The 19,462-nt window shown below is 30.6% G+C and overlaps 2 protein-coding genes across 5 annotated transcripts in view; both read right to left on the bottom strand.

The window, feature by feature from the left end:
• Zn72d (Zinc-finger protein at 72D) overlaps positions 1 to 237 on the bottom strand; it is a 37,371-nt gene extending 37,134 nt beyond the window's left edge. For all 4 annotated transcript variants that reach the window (XM_064050509.1, XM_064050510.1, XM_064050507.1 and 1 more), the window contains exon 1: positions 127 to 237. In XM_064050509.1, coding sequence (XP_063906579.1) covers positions 127 to 176 — 50 coding nt within the window. In that variant the 5' untranslated portion in view covers positions 177 to 237. The remainder of the gene's footprint in view (positions 1 to 126) is intronic.
• Positions 238 to 11,120: 10,883 nt separating this feature from the next.
• Positions 11,121 to 19,462, bottom strand: part of LOC135124762 (short neuropeptide F) — a 38,574-nt gene continuing 30,232 nt past the window's right edge. The window contains exons 3-4 of the mRNA XM_064049979.1: positions 11,955 to 12,103; positions 11,121 to 11,509 (exon numbers count right to left, since the gene is read on the bottom strand). Coding sequence (XP_063906049.1) covers positions 11,462 to 11,509; positions 11,955 to 12,103 — 197 coding nt within the window. The 3' untranslated portion in view covers positions 11,121 to 11,461. The remainder of the gene's footprint in view (positions 11,510 to 11,954; positions 12,104 to 19,462) is intronic.

Raw genomic sequence — 19,462 nt, forward strand, 5'->3', positions numbered from 1 at the left:
ACTCAAGGACGCCGGTGTGCGGGACAAACAATTGATTTTACGGCGGCGGGCGGCGCTCCGGGGGCGGCTATTGGGCTTAAAAGGTGCGGGATTTTTGGGCGGGTTGGGATTACGAAAATTACTTACCTATATTGCGTTCCGCCGTGGGTAAAACCGAAATAATTATTCGTCGCCATATTACTGGCACACACGCTGACAAATAATCCAACACGACTGAAGCGACCTCTGCGCGCCAGCCGCCGGCTAACAGGAAGTTGGGCGAGGCGGGAAGGTTTCAAATTTCAAATAAAGAAACGCATTTTAAAAAATTAACGTTGTTTGTGGCTACTACCGCACGTTTGAAGTAATATCATCAAAAAACTACTTTAGAAGAGTTGCGTGAGCGTCAAATTATTGTGTACCGCTACAACTTGCAAACTTTTTAATTGGTGTGTAGTTGGTGTCTCTTATGCAACCAAGAATACATAAAAATTATAAAAAAGAAATAAAACCATTTTCTAAACCCAAATGCTGCATTCATTAAATAATTCATTTCTTAAGTATTCTACTCAAATTTTGACACTTATCTGATTGGACATCGACAAAGTCTGTTTTACATTTTTGGAATTTGATGATTATTTTAAGAAAAATAATTTAATTTATTACTAGCAATTGACACTTTCACTTTTATAAAATTAAACACTTATGTCTTTATATATTATCATTGTTTAAGTATATTATAGTTGGACAACCTAATACAAATTTTACTTCGCCTAAATAGTGAGCTTTAGGACAAGGAATCCAGGGGGCGTGGGACAAATTTTTCGTCAACGCGCATTTTCACTACAGTGAGCCAACATATTAGATTTATTTTACTCTACATCAGATGGCGCCATCAAACATTAGCAAAGGCAAACACCCTCTCGATTTTTTTATTTTTCGATTTCTCAATCTTTCGATGTTTCAATCATACGATTTCTCAATTTTTGTCCTCTTCATTTACGGTTTTTAAATATTTCGATTTTTCAATTTTTCAAATTTTCACGTTTCTAAATTTTAAGTTTGCCGATTTCTAAAGTTTTTTATTATTTGCCCATTTCTGGACTTTTTTAAGATTACGATTTTTCGATTTTGCTGTTTTAGATTTTCAATTTCTCAATTTTCCAATTTTTTAATTTCTCAATTTTTTGAACATTTCTTTCAGTTATGAAATTTTTCAATATTTCAATTTTTCGACTTTTAGATTTTTGATTTCTCGATTTTTTACTTTTTGGATTTTCAATTTATTGTAAACTTTAGATTTTTCAATTCTGCGACTGTTTAATGCTTCGATTTCTCAATTTTTCAACTTTTCGATGTTTTAATATTTCATTTTTTAAAATTCTAGGTTTTTCGATATCTCGAGTTTTCAATTCTTCTATATTTCAATTTTTCAATTTGTCGATTTTTTTAATTTTAATTTTCGATTTTCCACTTTTTCTTTTATTAAAATTTTTCGATTATTCAATTTTTTAATTTCTTAATTTATCGAATTCAGATGTTTCGTTGGTTTGATTGTTCAATTTCTCAATTTATCAATTTTTCAATTTTTAACTTTCCGTTTCGGCTTCCGAGTCCTCCATATCTCGATCCTCCGATTTTTCGATTTCTCGATGTCTTAGTTTTTGAATTTTTCGATGTTTCGATTTTTTGATTTCTCGGTTTTTCGATTTTTTTCTTTTGAGCTTTTCAATTTCTGGATTTTCCAATTTTTCAATGTCCCGATTTTTCAATTTTTTAATTTTTTGAATTGAATTGGATTTCTCGATTCTTCAGTTTTGCGATATTTTAATTGTTCAATGTTTTAAATTTTAGGTTTTTCGATTTCTCGATTTTTTGACTTTTCAGTTCTTCCGTATTTAAATTTTTCAATTTTGCAAATTTTTACGTTAAATTTTCAGTTTTCTGATTTCTCAAAGAAGCTATTTTTGATTTTCCCACTTCTCTCGATTTTTCAGTTCTTCAATTCTTCGATTTTTCGACTTTGTTTTATTGGTTTTTCGATTTCTCAATTTTTGGACATTTATTTCAGTTTTGATATTTTTCAATACTTCGATTCTTTGATTTTTCAGTTTTTCATTTTTTGTACTTTCGATTTTTCAATTTTTCGATTGTTTTATATTTCAATTTCTCAATTTTTCAACTTTTCCATATTTTAATTTTTAAATTTTTGGATTTTTCGGTTTCTCGAGTTTCCAGTTCTATATTTTAATTTTTCAAATTTCCGAATTTTTAAATTTTTTGAGATCTCAATTTATTGAGATTCGGATGTTTCGATGTTTTGATTGTTCAATCTCTCGCTTTATCAATTTTTCCATATGTTTGGCCTATTTTGGTTTCCCAATTTTTCAATTTTTCCACTCCTAGATTTTTTGGTCTATTGATTTTTCGATTTCTCAATGTCTCAATTTTTGAATTTTACGATGTTTCGATTTTTCGATTTATTGGTTTTTCGATTTTTTGCTTTTCGGTTTCTCGATTTTTCGATGTTTCGATTTTTGATTTATTCGATTTTTCAATTTTCCAATTTTTTCAATTTTCGACTTCTCGATTCGTTGATTTTTCAGTTTTTCGATTTTTAAATTTTAGATTTTCGAATTTTTATTTTTTTAATTTTTTGATGTTTGGATTTCTCCAATTTTCAGTTTTAGGATATTTTAACTTTCCAGTGTTTTAAATTTTAGATTTTTCGATTTCTCGATTTTTTGACTTTTCAGTTCTTCAGTATTTAAATTTTTCTATATTTGATTTTCCCACTTCTCTCGATTTTTCAGTTCTTCGATTCTTCGATTTTTCGACTTCGCTTTATTGGTTTTTCGATTTCTCAATTTTTGGGTTTTCTTTCAGTTTTGATACTTTTCAATACTTCGATTCTTTGATTTTTCGACTTCTAGATTTTCGATTTTTTATTTTTGGATTTTCAGTTTTTCATTTTTTATACTTTCGATTTTTCAATTTTTCGATTGTTTTATAATTCAATTTCTCAATTTTTCAACTTTTCCTTATTTTAATTGTTAAATTTCTAGATTTTTCGGTTTGTCGAGTTTCTAGTTCTATATTTTAATTTTTCAAATTTCCGAATTTTTAAATTTTTTAAGATCTCAATTTATTGAGATTCGGATGTTTCGATGTTTTGATTGTTCAATCTCTCGCTTTATCAATTTTTCCATATTTTTGGCCTATTTTGGTTTCCCAATTTTTCGATTTTTCCACTCCTAGATTTTTTGGTCTTTTGATTTTTCGATTTCTCGATGTCTCAATTTTTGAATTTTACGATGTTTCGATTTTTCGATTTGTTGGTTTTTCGATTTTTTGCTTTTCGGTTTCTCGATTTTTCGATGTTTCGATTTTTGATTTATCCTCTTTTTCAATTTTCCAATTTTTTAAATTTTCGACTTCTCGATTCGTTGATTTTTCAGTTTTTCGATATTTTAATTTTAGATTTTCGAATTTTAATTTTTTTAAATTTTTTGATGTTTCGATTTCTCCAATTTTCAGTTTTAGGATATTTTAACTTTTCAGTGTTTTAAATTTTAGATTTTTCGATTTCTCGATTTTTTGACTTTTCAGTTCTTCAGTATTTAAATTTTTCTATTTTTGATTTTCCCACTTCTCTCGATTTTTCAGTTCTTCAATCTTTCGATTTTTCGACTTCGCTTTATTGGTTTTTCGATTTCTCAATTTTTGGATTTTCTTTCAATTTTGATACTTTTCAATACTTCGATTCTTTGATTTTTCGACTTCTGGATTTTCGATTTTTTATTTTTGGATTTTAAGTTTTTCATTTTTTATACTTTCGATTTTTCAATTTTTCGATTGTTTTGTAATTCAATTTCTCAATTTTTCAACTTTTCCTTATTTTAATTGTTAAATTTCTAGATTTTTCGGTTTCTCGAGTTTCCAGTTCTATATTTTAAGTTTTCAAATTTCCGAATTTTTAAATTTTTTGAGATCTCAATTTATTGAGATTCGGATGTTTCGATGTTTTGATTGTTCAATCTCTCGCTTTATCAATTTTTCCATAATTTTGGCCTATTTCGGTTTCCCAGTTTTTCAATTTTTCCACTCCTAGATTTTTTGGTCTTTTGATTTTTCGATTTCTCGATGTCTCAATTTTTGAATTTTACGATGTTTCGATTTTTCGATTTGTTGGTTTTTCGATTTTTTGCTTTTCGGATTCTCGATTTTTCGATGTTTCGATTTTTGATTTATCCGATTTTTCGATTTTCCAATTTTTTCAATTTTCGACTTCTTGATTCGTTGATTTTTCAGTTTTTCGGTTTTTAAATTTTAGATTTTCGAATTTTTATTTTTTTAATTTTTTGATGTTTGGATTTCTCCAATTTTCAGTTTTAGGATATTTTAACTTTTCAATGTTTTAAATTTTAGATTTTTCGATTTCTCGATTTTTTGACTTTTCAGTTCTTCAGTATTTAAATTTTTCTATTTTTGATTTTCCCACTTCTCTCGATTTTTCAGTTCTTCAATTCTTCGAATTTTCGACTTCGCTTTATTGGTTTTTCGATTTCTCAATTTTTGGATTTTCTTTCAGTTTTGATACTTTTCAATACTTCGATTCTTTGATTTTTCGACTTCTAGATTTTCGATTTTTTATTTTTGGATTTTTAGTTTTTCATTTTTTATACTTTCGATTTTTCAATTTTTCGTTTGTTTTATAATTCAATTTCTCAATTTTTCAACTTTTCCTTATTTTAATTGTTAAATTTCTAGATTTTTCGGTTTCTCGAGTTTCCAGTTCTATATTTTAAGTTTTCAAATTTCCGAATTTTTAAATTTTTTGAGATCTCAATTTATTGAGATTCGGATGTTTCGATGTTTTGATTGTTCAATCTCTCGCTTTATCAATTTTTCCATATTTTTGGCCTATTTCGGTTTCCCAATTTTTCAATTTTTCCACTCCTAGATTTTTTGGACTTTTGATTTTTCGATTTCTCTGTCTCAATTTTTGAATTTTACGATGTTTCGATTTTTCGATTTGTTGGTTTTTCGATTTTTTGCTTTTCGGATTCTCGATTTTTCGATGTTTCGATTTTTGATTTATCCGATTTTTCAATTTTCCAATTTTTTCAATTTTCGACTTATCGATTCGTTGATTTTTCAGTTTTTCGATTTTTAAATTTTAGATTTTCGAATTTTTATTTTTTTAATTTTTTGATGTTTGGATTTCTCCAATTTTCAGTTTTAGGATATTTTAACTTTTCAGTGTTTTAAATTTTAGATTTTTCGATTTCTCGATTTTTTGACTTTTCAGTTCTTCAGTATTTAAATTTTTCTATATTTGATATTCCCACTTCTCTCGATTTTTCAGTTCTTCAATTCTTTGATTTTTCGACTTATAGATTTTTGATTTTTTATTTTTGGATTTTCAGTTTTTCATTTTTTATACTTTCGATTTTTCAATTTTTCAACTTTTCCTTATTTTAATTGTTAAATTTCTAGATTTTTCGGTTTCTCGAGTTTCCAGTTCTATATTTTAATTTTTCAAATTTCCGAATTTTTAAATTTTTTGAGATCTCAATTTATTGAGATTCGGATGTTTCGATGTTTTGATTATTCAATTTCTCGCTTTATCAATTTTTCCATATATTTGGCCTATTTCGGTTTCCCAATTTTTCGATTTTTCCACTCTTAGATTTTTTGGTCTTTTGATTTTTCGATTTCTCGATGTCTCAATTTTTGAATTTTACGATGTTTCGATTTTTCGATTTGTTGGTTTTTCGATTTTTTGCTATTCGGTTTCTCGATTTTTCGATGCTTCGATTTTTGATTTATCCGCTTTTTCAATTTTCCAATTTTTTAAATTTTCGACTTCTCGATTCGTTGATTTTTCAGTTTTTCGATTTTTAAATTTTAGATTTTCGAATTTTTATTTTTTTGATTTTTTGATGTTTGGATGTCTCCATTTTTCAGTTTTAGGATATTTTAACTTTTCAATGTTTTAAATTTTAGATTTTTCGATTTCTCGATTTTTTGACTTTTCAGTTCTTCAGTATTTAACTTTTTCTATTTTTGATTTTCCCACTTCTCTCGATTTTTCAGTTCTTCAATTCTTCGATTTTTCGACTTCGCTTTATTGGTTTTTCGATTTCTCAATTTTTGGATTTTCTTTCAGTTTTGATACTTTTCAATACTTCGATTCTTTGATTTTTCGACTTCTAAATTTTCGATTTTTTATTTTTGGATTTTCAGTTTTTCATTTTTTATACTTTCGATTGTTTTATATTTCAATTTCTCAATTTTTCAACTTTTCCATATTTTAATTTTTAAATTTCTGGATTTTTCGGTTTCTCGAGTTTCCAGTTCTATATTTTAATTTTTCAAATTTCCGAATTTTTAAATTTTTTGAGATCTCAATTTGTTGAGATTCGGATGTTTCGATGTTTTGATTGTTCGGTTTCCCAATTTTTCAATTTTTCCACTCCTAGATTTTTTTTTCGATTTCTCGATGTCTCAATTTTTGAATTTTACGATGTTTCGATTCGTTGGTTTTTCGATTTTTTGCTTTTCGGTTTCTCGATTTTTCGATGTTTCGATTTTTGATTTATCCGATTTTTCAATTTTCCAATTTTTTCAATTTTCGACTTCTCGATTCGTTGATTTTTCAGTATTTCTATTTTTAAATTTTTATTTTTTGGATTTTTTGATGTTTGGATTTCTCCATTTTTCAGTTTTAGGATATTTTAACTTTTCAATGTTTTAAATTTTAGATTTTTCGATTTCTCGATTTTTTGACTTTTCAGTTCTTCAGTGTTTAAATTTTTCTATTTTTGATTTTCCCACTTCTCTCGATTTTTCAGTTCTTCAATTCTTCGATTTTTCGACTTCGCTTTAGTGGTTTTTCGATTTCTCAATTTTTGGATTTTCTTTCAGTTTTGATACTTTTCAATACTTCGATTCTTTGATTTTTCGACTTCTAGATTTTCGATTTTTTAGTTTTGGATTTTCAGTTTTTCATTTTTTAAACATTTCGAATTTTCAATTTTTCAATTGTTTTGTAATTCAATTTCTCAATTTTTCAACTTTTCCTTATTTTAATTGTTAAATTTCTAGATTTTTCGGTTTCTCGAGTTTCCAGTTCTATATTTTAAGTTTTCAAATTTCCGAATTTTTAAATTTTTTGAGATCTCAATTTATTGAGATTCGGATGTTTCGATGTTTTGATTGTTCAATCTCTCGCTTTATCAATTTTTCCATATTTTTGGCCTATTTCGGTTTCCCAATTTTTCAATTTTTCCACTCCTAGATTTTTTGGACTTTTGATTTTTCGATTTCTCTGTCTCAATTTTTGAATTTTACGATGTTTCGATTTTTCGATTTGTTGGTTTTTCGATTTTTTGCTTTTCGGATTCTCGATTTTTCGATGTTTCGATTTTTGATTTATCCGATTTTTCAATTTTCCAATTTTTTCAATTTTCGACTTATCGATTCGTTGATTTTTCAGTTTTTCGATTTTTAAATTTTAGATTTTCGAATTTTTATTTTTTTAATTTTTTGATGTTTGGATTTCTCCAATTTTCAGTTTTAGGATATTTTAACTTTTCAGTGTTTTAAATTTTAGATTTTTCGATTTCTCGATTTTTTGACTTTTCAGTTCTTCAGTATTTAAATTTTTCTATATTTGATTTTCCCACTTCTCTCGATTTTTCAGTTCTTCAATTCTTTGATTTTTCGACTTCTAGATTTTTGATTTTTTATTTTTGGATTTTCAGTTTTTCATTTTTTATACTTTCGATTTTTCAATTTTTCAACTTTTCCTTATTTTAATTGTTAAATTTCTAGATTTTTCGGTTTCTCGAGTTTCCAGTTCTATATTTTAATTTTTCAAATTTCCGAATTTTTAAATTTTTTGAGATCTCAATTTATTGAGATTCGGATGTTTCGATGTTTTGATTATTCAATTTCTCGCTTTATCAATTTTTCCATATATTTGGCCTATTTCGGTTTCCCAATTTTTCGATTTTTCCACTCTTAGATTTTTTGGTCTTTTGATTTTTCGATTTCTCGATGTCTCAATTTTTGAATTTTACGATGTTTCGATTTTTCGATTTGTTGGTTTTTCGATTTTTTGCTATTCGGTTTCTCGATTTTTCGATGCTTCGATTTTTGATTTATCCGCTTTTTCAATTTTCCAATTTTTTAAATTTTCGACTTCTCGATTCGTTGATTTTTCAGTTTTTCGATTTTTAAATTTTAGATTTTCGAATTTTTATTTTTTTGATTTTTTGATGTTTGGATGTCTCCATTTTTCAGTTTTAGGATATTTTAACTTTTCAATGTTTTAAATTTTAGATTTTTCGATTTCTCGATTTTTTGACTTTTCAGTTCTTCAGTATTTAACTTTTTCTATTTCTGATTTTCCCACTTCTCTCGATTTTTCAGTTCTTCAATTCTTCGATTTTTCGACTTCGCTTTATTGGTTTTTCGATTTCTCAATTTTTGGATTTTCTTTCAGTTTTGATACTTTTCAATACTTCGATTCTTTGATTTTTCGACTTCTAAATTTTCGATTTTTTATTTTTGGATTTTCAGTTTTTCATTTTTTATACTTTCGATTGTTTTATATTTCAATTTCTCAATTTTTCAACTTTTCCATATTTTAATTTTTAAATTTCTGGATTTTTCGGTTTCCCGAGTTTCCAGTTCTATATTTTAATTTTTCAAATTTCCGAATTTTTAAATTTTTTGAGATCTCAATTTGTTGAGATTCGGATGTTTCGATCTTTTGATTGTTCGGTTTCCCAATTTTTCAATTTTTCCACTCCTAGATTTTTTTTCGATTTCTCGATGTCTCAATTTTTGAATTTTACGATGTTTCGATTTGTTGGTTTTTCGATTTTTTGCTTTTCGGTTTCTCGATTTTTCGATGTTTCGCTTTTTGATTTATCCGATTTTTCAATTTTCCAATTTTTTCAATTTTCGACTTCTCGATTCGTTGATTTTTCACTTTTTCGATTTTTAAATTTTATATTTTCGAATTTTTTAGTTTTCGGATTTCTCCATTATCTTATTTTTTATACACCCATTTCTCCATTTCCCAAAGTTTCGATTTTTCAGTTCTTCAGTTCTTCAATTTTTCGATTATTCAGGTTTTTGATTTTTCAATTTTTCGATTTTTTAAGTTTGCGATTTTTCGACTCTGCTTTTTTGACTTTTCTGTTTCTCAATTTTTTAATTTCCCAATTTTTGGATATTTCGTTCAATTTTGTGATTTTTCAGTTTTTCGATTTCTCAATTTTGACTTTTCAATTTTTAAATTATTAGTTTTTTTTCGATGTTTTGAGTTTTCAGTTCTTCTATATTTCAATTTTTCAATTTTCGGAATTTTTAAATTTTCGATTGTCGTTTACCACCTTATCAACATCACGTGCTTACAGACTATTTTTACTCCCTTTCGTAAGGTACCGCCACTTCATAGTGAAGCGAGTGAGATGTAAAATATATGTTCATTCTTTTCTACATGGGAAAGTGATTGTCCATATAGGTTGTCCAACTATAATATACTTAAACAATGGTATTACATTACCTAACCAAGCAAACACCTTTGACCAGTCCATTGATCGCTCTTTGCTTCTTCACTGGTTTATTTGTAGGCAACCAGTAAAACATCAAAATGCATAACATGCATATGATGCAGACCGAACAACCAGGCAAAAACCCTTATCGGCAATACAAAATAAATATTTTATTTTGGGTTTCGCAGCGTTTGAAAAATTAAATGCCTACTCTGCTTTCACACAAATAAGATAAATTGAAAGTATGCAATAATTTAATAAAAACTTTGCATTCTCATTTCCTCAAACTTAATAACACGAAGAATTCCTTTTCTGGGGTGGAAACTGTGATAAAACTTTAGTGATGAATGAGCTTTATGTTATTTTCGTCAAGTTTTACTCTAAACATTGTTAAGGTTTAAAATACTTGTAGTAGACTTATATTAAATTTTAATCCTTATTTCCTAAGTAGTACTCGGCAAGAATATTGAACGTCTTTTATTTTAACTAAATAGTTCTGGGGAGTCGAAAAATTCGTTTTTCGTTTATCTCTAGCTACCTTGAAAATTGGCTATTAAGAAACGATCTACTTGTTGTTTTTAAACAGTTTAGTGAAGCCATTAACTACTCCGAACTGTTGCAACTTCTTAGTTTGAATTGTTGGCGAGAACTTCTGGAATAATCCAACTTTCTTCACCCACTTGCATCGTACAAATTCTAGGTTTTCTTATCAAGAGCGAGACTAACGAGAGACATACGATTTAGATCTATTAGGAGTAGTTTTAAGTAAATGTGTTTTTTTTTTACCACACAGTAAGTACATTAAATATTTCTTAATGACAAAACCTTGTCTCTAATACCATATCAGTTATCTTTAGAAGCAAAATACGTTGTAGTTTTATCTAAAAAAGAACTTTGTTTTTATGGGTTTTGTTTTTTATAAAACGAAAGCTTTTAATTAAGGATGAAATTTGCAAACTTCCTATAATTATTTTTGCAAGACTGATGCTATCATGTTTCTGACAATTTATGATATTCTATAAATATGATTTACCCTTCTTTCACCTTTATATCTAATTCGTTTCCCAATAGTTGGAAAAAATCGTCCGTATACTTTTCCAAGATATATATAATCAATCACTTTCAGTAATTAGAAACACGTGTATATGGGTACCTAAATACGTATTTAACCAGTGCCCTTTCACTTCCCACGTGCCTATAATAATAGAAATTCTTTGTAGCTTCAGCAAATTAGCGTTCCTTTTCTTGAAGAATCTTTTAATGAACTCCATCTTGCTCTAATTTATAGATCGAATTATTAGCTCCCGGAAGCCCCTCTTTCCACGAACTTTTTTCAACTTCGGCTTTCAGAGTCTCGTTTCACATATTAAAAAAAATTCAAGCTTTCGTTGTAAATTACGAAATTGAATCTCCTCCGACGTAATAAGGCTCAGTTGTTGATCCGGGCACAATTTATCCCGTTGGCATCTGCATCGACTCACGTCGGTAAATGATTGCAACAAGTTAAATCGGCTCCATGTGCTTGTTAGTCTTCATTCACTCGCTAAATCTATTAAAGAAAACGCAACATACATCACAAAATTCATTTATTTCCTTGCAGAAATTTACACAAATGACCAACAGCTTGTACATAGCATGCGAGTGTGACAGGTGCGATACAGTTCTTTTAATTATTAAATTAGGTACTCGCCTAACCAAGTACCGGACAAAATATACATAGATACTAATTTTTTGATTATAAATTTGGAATGAATTATATCACACTTAGAAAACAATGTCGGGTGACACATACTCTATACACTGCGTTTAACGGCAATTAAAAAAATACTCGAAAGGATGACTTTGTCGATACTAGAAGGACCTACGTCAGTATGGGTATCAGTGGCATTCAACGTAGCGAATTAGGATAATTAATTGTTTTCATGGTCGACTGCTTGGGCCATCATGAACGCCGCCTCCTGTAATGACAATAATGAGATCATGAACTAATTAGAACGTGCATGCGTGCCAACGTTACAATTAAATCCAAAAACACTCACAAACACGACGTTTTTTAAACACTAATTAATTTTCAGATACTTCGTTATTTATTAGCACGAAGTGCTTACTTATCTTCACGTTTACATCAAAGACATAATCGTGCTGTTTGAATAAAACGAACAAAGGGTTCCAAAATATGGCTTTCGTTTCGCGAAGTTTGTCTTAAAAATTATGACATTGTTGTTTCAAAGTATTCGTGCTTCTATTATTTGAAATTTCAGCCACATGAGGAACGTTTGTTGTTGAAGAAAGTTTATTTAACTTAAATTAAATTACTTTTTAATAATTAGGGTGAAAGTGAAAGTTGGCGTCTGTTCTTGAGTGATTTACCAAACCGGTTATACAGGGTGTATCACTACTTACGGGTGTCATACTAGGGTCGGACCTTCTCCCGAATCGGAGTCTCAAAGAGGGTGACCGGCTCGATTTCCTGACCAACTGGTGCACTGGCCCGTATTTATCTTCAAGGGCTTCCTTCTGGAGGAATATGTCCAATAAATCCCTTATATTATCTGCAACAGTAGAAACCGTGTTAAAACCAACCTCCCTCGTCTGTATAAATTTCAATAATTGAAATCCATTTGACTTAAATTCCTTTCGAGCCCGAGTACTTATTGTTTACCCAAGGGATAACTCCCGAATCCATTTTTGACGTGCAGTAGGAAGAGGCTCCCTCCGGAGGCTGAGACGTTTTAATCCATCAAACTTTCGCCAGCTTGAGAATTACCTGGGACATGTTTAAATGGCGCAATTTCTTGTCGATTGTGTATTGAGCGTTTCACGAAACTGATGAGTTTAAGTGGGCGTTAAACGGAATTGTTTTAAAGTTATCGTGAAATAAGCTGAAAGCGATTGCTTTTTTACGTGGTGACTGGGTTTGAGGCTATTATTACGGCTAAATTAATTAACAATCAACTTTGACTTTATGAAACTATTGTGAAACGACAATTAACTAATGCAAAAATGTAAAAACGTGAGAGCTTTTTTTAACTAAATGGTTTTTCAAGGATTATGAAATCGTGGAAAAAGTCTTCAGAAAAACGAAATTTTGTAGGCTTAGTTACACAATTTGCTAATAGTTCCTACTGGACAGGGTCATGACATTTTCCTCAACGTAGGCAGCGGCACGTGTTGAGTGCTCACTATGATAATAATTCAGAAAGTCTTTTTAAGGTTATTAGCGCATCAATAAATCGAAGTAAACATCACATTACAGCCGAAATTATTTAAACCCAATTGACTCAAGTAGAGTAATAATTAATGTTGTTTATGTCCACCACGTAAAGAAAATACTTAGAAAAATTACAGACCTGAAGGAAATTTCGTTGACCGTAGAGTTATTATCATGTCAGTATGCTCACACAAACCATTTTATGTCCGCTTACATTTTGCCTTTTTGCCTAATAATTTTGCAAGAAAATACCGATTTTGCAATTACGCCCCGCCTCTCAGTCTGACAACGAATGGAAAATTCGTCACGACTGACATCGACGCGGATGGGTGGAGCTTATTTTTAACTTTCTTTCTACACATTTAATTTTCTTTGAATAACAAGATACTCAGAAACATGTTTTTAATTTCTTGTAGTGAAATGAGGATTTTTCAATTACGATCCGCCCCCTTGACTCACGACGAATACAACAAATCATCACAATTGAGGTATAGGGTGGGGCTTACATTTTTCCTTTTTTTCTTAATATGTGGTCTTCTTTTCACAACAAGAAACTTAAAACATGTCATTCGCCAAAATCAATCTTATCTTACCAAATTCTAGCCCCGCCCACCCGCCCTCTGTTTTTTAACGGGTATGTCATCTGCCAAAATCAGTCTTTTCTTAGCAAATACTAGCCCCGCCCACCCACCCTCACTTTTGTTAGAGGGTATTTCATTTGGCAAAGTCAGTCCTATTTTAGCAATAATTAGCTTATTTTTGGCTTTTTTTTTACTTAATAAGTACATTTAGTTTTTTTTGAAAAACACGATACTCAAGAGTTTTACTTGAAACATGTTTAAAATGGTAAAATTTTGTGAGGAAATACCGATTTTGCAATTACGCCCCGCCTCAAAGTTTGACGAATAAAAATTCATCACGACTAAGATAGAGATGGATGGGAGGAACTTATATTAGACTTTCTATTTACTTAATACATTTAGTTTCTTTGAACAACGCGATGTTCAAAAACATGTTTATAAATTCTTGAACAGAAATAAGGATTTTGCAATTACGATCTGCCCCCTTGGCTCATAACGAATAAAATAAAACATCACAACTGAGATAGGGCGGGTGGGCGGGGCTTACGTTTTTCCTTGTTTTTTTTTTCTAATATGTCTAAGTCTTCTTTTCATAACAAGAAAAGTAAAACATGTCATCTGCCAAAATCAGTCTTATCTTAGCAAGTATTAGCCCCGCCCATCCACCCTCATTTTTGTTAGAGGGTATTTCATTTACAAAATCAGTCCTATTTTAGCAAGTACTAGCTTATATTTGGCTTTCTTTTTACTTAATACATTTAATTTTCTTTGAAAAACACGATACTCAAGAGTTTTTAATTTCCCTCAGAGAAATAACGATTTTGCAATTACGATCCACCCCCTTGGCTCACGACGAATCAAATAATTCATCACAATTGTGATAGGGCAGGTGGGTGGGGCTTACGTTTTTCAATGTTTTTTTCTAATATGTCTAAGTCTTCTTTTCATAACAAGAAACTTTAAACATGTTTAAAATAGTAAATTTTTTAGGGAAATACCGATTTTGCAATTACGCCCCGCCTCAAAGTTTGACAACGAATGAAAAAGTCATCTTGACTAAGATAGAGACGGATGGGTGGAGCTTATCTTTGGCTTCCTTCTTATTTAGCACATTAAGGGCCGGTTTATAGAACAGCGAGTTAAATATTTAATCCTCGATTAGTTTAACAGAGAATTAAAATGTGGAATATGATCCCGTGATTGGTTAAAACCTGCACGTTGCCTAGCGATGAACCTCAATTAAAAGTTAATCGCGAATTAACTTTAACTTCGCTTTCTATAAATCTTAATTTCCTTTGAATAAGACGATACTCAAAAACATGGTTTTAATTTTTTGTAGAGAAACAACGATTTTGCAGTTACGATCCGCCCTCTTGGCTCACGACGGATACAACAAATCATCACAATTGAGATAGGGCGGGTGGGCGGGGCTTAGATTTAGTTTTAAAATTTACTTAATACATTTAGTTTTCTTTTATGAAAACGATACTCAAAAAGCTAATTTTGTTATTTCTTGTAGAGAAATAAAGATTTTGCAATTACGATCTTACGCCTCCTTGCTTCACGACCAATGAAATAAATCATCACAATTGAGATAGGGTAGGTTGGCGGGGCTTAGATTTTGTCTTTTTTTTTTTCTAATATCTGTAATCTTCTTTTTACAACAAGAAACTTGAAAAATATTTGAAATGGTAAATTTTTGTAGGGAAAAGCCGATTTTGAACTACTGAGATCGAGATGGATGGGTGGAGCTTACTTTTGAATTTCTTTTTACTTAATACAATTAGATTTCTTTGAACAACACGACACTCAAACCCATGTTTTTAATTCTTGTAGAGAAAAAAGGATTTTGCAATTAAGCTCCACCCCCTCACAGCGAATAAAATAAATCATCACAATTGAGATAGGGCGGGTGGGTGGGGCTTAGATTTTGTCTTAAATTATAGTTAATACATTTAGTTTTCTTTTATAAAAACGATACTCAAAAACCTAATTTTTATTTCTTGTGGAGAAATAAGGATTTTGCAATTACGATCTTACGCCTCCTTGCTTCACGACCAATGAAATAAATCATCACAATTGAGATAGGGTGGGTGGGCGGGGCTTAGATTTTGTCTTTTTTTTTCTAATATCTGTAGTCTTCTTTTTACAACAAAAGCTTGAAACACATTTGAAAATGGTAAATTTTTGTAAGGAAAAGCCGATTTTGAACTACTGAGATCGAGACGGATGGGTGGAGCTTACTTTTGACTTTCTTTTTACTTAATACATTTAATTTGAACAGCAGAATTCTTAAGAACATTTGTCATTTGGTAATTCCTCGAAATAAATATATTTTTAAGCTCCGCCTTCGGCTTACGACGAATAAGAAAAATTCATCACAATTGAGATAGGGCGGGTGGGCGGGGCTTAGATATTGTCTTTTTTTCTAATATTTGTAGTCTTCTTTTTACAACAAGAAACTTGAAACATATTTAAAATGGTAAATTTTTGTAGGGAAAAGTGAATTTTGAACTACTGAGATCGAGATGGATGGGTGGAGCTTACCTTTGACTTTCTTTTTACTTAACACAATTACATTTCTTTGAACAACACTACACTCAAACCCATGTTTTTGATTTCTTGTAGAGAAATAAGAAATTTGCAATTAAGCTCCACCCCCTTGGCTCACAGCGAATAAAATAAATCGTCATAATTGAGATAGGGCGGGTGGGTGGGGCTTAGATTTTGTCTTAAATTTTACTTAATACGTTTAGTTTTCTCTTATGAAAACGATACTCAAAAACCTATTTTTTATTTCTTGTGGAGAAATAGGGATTTTGCAATTATGATCTTACGCCTCCTTGCTTCACGACCAATAAAATAAATCATCAGAATTGAGATAGGGTGGGTGGGCGGGGCTTAAATTTTGTCTTTTTTTCTAATATCTGTAGTCTTCTTTTTACAACAAGAAACTTAAAACACATTTGAAAATGGTAAATTTTTGTAGGGAAAAGCCGATTTTGAACAACTGAGATCGAGACGGATGGGTGGAGCTTACCTTTGACTTTCTTTTTACTTAATACATTTAATTTGAACAGCAGAATTCTTAAGAACATTTGTCATTTGGTAATTCCTCGAAATAAATAAATTTTTAAGCTCCGCCTCCGGCTTACAACGAATAAGAAAAATTCATCACAATTGAGATAGGGTGGGTGGGCGGGGCTTAGATTTTGTCTTTTATTTCCTAATATCTGTAATATCCGTTCGCAAAACTCCCGCACTGTCAAAATGACATTCTGTTGGTATGAGAAATAATCCCCTAAAAGATTTTTAAGTTTATATGATTACCGCCTTGAATTTAAAAGTTTCAAAATTAATGTCTATTTGGCATTTGAAAAATCAAATGTTTATTAACTATTTTACCTTTTTGAGTTGCTGAAGTGTTGAATGTGTTTAAAGAACTTGTCAGTAATTCAAACAAATTGTAGCACCAGAAGCGTAGAAATGGACAGTAAGGTCAAAAATATATATTATTCAAAAGAAGCCTTCGCTGTCGTTCGTGTGTCATACTCTTTCGTTATTTGAACTGATAAAAATCTTCAGTTAATGTGCTTTTGACATTTTTATTTGACAAGTTATTTTTAGTTACTAATTTGTCACTAGATTGCAATTTTGCAACATATTGTACAGGTTTTTCGCATCTTACCACTCAGTACACTCAGGTCATTTTTTCCAAATCTGACACTGACAGTGCGGAAGTTTTGCGAACGGATATTAGTCTTCTTTTTGCAACAAGAAACTTGAAACATATTTGAAATGGTAAATTTTTGTAGGGAAAAGCGGATTTCGAACTACTGGGATCGAGAAGTGGGTGGAGCTTACCTTTGACTTTTTTTTACTGAATACAATTAGATTTCTTTGAACAACACGACACTCAAACCCATGTTTTTAATTTCTTGTAGAGAAATAAGGATTTTGCAATTAAGCTCCACCCCCTTGGCTCATAGCGAATAAAATAAATCATGGGTGGGGCTTAGATTTTGTCTTAAATTTTACTTAATACATTTAGTTTTCTCTTATGAAAACGATACACAAAAACATATTTTTTATTTATTGTGGAGAAATAGGGATTTTGCAATTACGATCTTACGCCTCCTTGCTTCACGACCAATAAAATAAATCATCACAATTGAGATAGGGTGGGTGGGCGGGGCTTAGGTTTTGTCTTGTTTTTCTAATATCTGTAGTTTTCTTTTTACAACAAGAAAATGGAAACATATTTGAAAATGGTAAATTAATAATTAGTACATTTAATTTGAACAACAGAATTCGTAAGAACATGTGTCATATTATGGTAATTCCTCGAAATAAATAAATCTTTAAGCTCCGCCTCCGGCTTACGACGAATAAGAAAAATTCATCACAATTGAGATACGGTGGGTGGGTGGGGCCTATATTTTGTCTTTTTTTTTCTTAATATACGTAGTCATCATTTCATAACAAGAAACTTGAAATGGTAAATTTTTATGGACAAATATGGATTTTGCAATAAAGCTCCGCCCCTCGATCTGACAACTAAGGCAAAATTCATCACAATACGTATGATTAAAAATTTTAATATTAAAATTATTATTAATAAATTAAATATGTTGTAGATTATTAAATTCCCCCAAAAATTGAGACATGCTCACTGACAATAAAAACAATTAAATGAATTTATGGATTTATATACCGTAACTGCAAAATCGGTATTTCCTTACAAAAATTTACTATTTTAAACATGTTTTAAGTTTCTTGTTGTAAAAAGAAAAACAATATTAGGAAAAAAGTGAAAAATGTAAGCCCCGCCCACCCACCCTGTCTCAATTGTGATGATCGTAACTGCAAAATCCTTGTTTCTCTGCAAGAAATTAAATACATGTTTTTCAGTATCGTGTTATTCAAAGAAAACTAAAAGTATTAAATAAAAAAAGCCACAGCTCCACCCATCCGTCTCGATCTCAGTACTGATGAATTTTTCATTCGTCGGCAGACTGAGGGGCGGGGCATAATTGCAAAATCGGTATTTCCCTACAAAAAATTACCATTTCGAACCGTTTTAAGTTCTTATTGTGAAAAGACGACTACACAATTAGGGAAAAAAGGTAAAATGACCTTGACTCAAGACGAATAAAAGAAATCGTCACAATTGAGACAGGGTGGGTGGGCGGGGCTTACATTTGGTTTTTTCTGAATATACTCGTACGCAGTCGTCTTGGAACCACAATATATTGAAAATGATTTATAAAAGTGCAAACTGTGGTAGAAAAAGCTGAACTCTAAAGTCACTTTCTGATAATTTATAGAAAATATTTTAGTAACATTTTTACTTTAATTCACTTAAATTACAAATAACAACCACCAGGGGACAGCACCTTTCCGACCTTCAGAATGAACTCCCCTAAGTGCTAAAATTGTTGTGACATTTTATTTCTTCAGAGTATATTTAACTACTTAAATTAGTCTATATTCAGAATTTCGAAAACAGAGCTTGCCACCAAAATAACATAGGCGTGACCACAAACCAACCCAACTCAAAACAAAGCAATGTTTTCTTTTTTCTAATAAACGTTAACACCGAGATTGTTTATTTATCCGGCGCCTCCACCATCACACCGTCCGTTTTAGTATTACCAAGCGAATCGCTTTCGTTTTTGGTCGTATAAAAATGCATTGATCAGCCGTGACAGAAATAGTTTGTTCGTAACATCATATTCACACGCTTCGTTATTGGGTTAGTTCTTGGAGTGGAAGTAACCCGCTCATTTGCAGGACGCGAAGCGTGGGTAATCACCAATGTTTTCCATAAAACTAAGATTTTTCACACAACTGTGCCGCTGTCGACGCTCTTAAATACGCTTTTTACGTCGCTGCAACTTTAGAACACACGTGGAAAGCACACAAAGAAAACAATTGAGCGACAATGCGGGAAATGTTTAAAGCTTTCATCTCGGAATTTATCGCTACGAGATAACGAATTTAATTATATATTTGTTTGTTGTACTATTTCGCGCGTAGGGTTCCTCCACTTCTAGCAGACTTGTTATATAAATAACTGGTTGACAGTCGTCTGGTCTGACCTTTCAAACGCATTTAAA

This window comes from Zophobas morio, unplaced genomic scaffold, assembly GCF_036711695.1.
Source record: "Zophobas morio isolate AGI-343-1 ecotype UQ-CSIRO unplaced genomic scaffold, CSIRO_AGI_Zmor_V1 ptg000008l, whole genome shotgun sequence".
Classification (NCBI taxonomy): Eukaryota; Metazoa; Arthropoda; class Insecta; order Coleoptera; family Tenebrionidae; genus Zophobas; species Zophobas morio.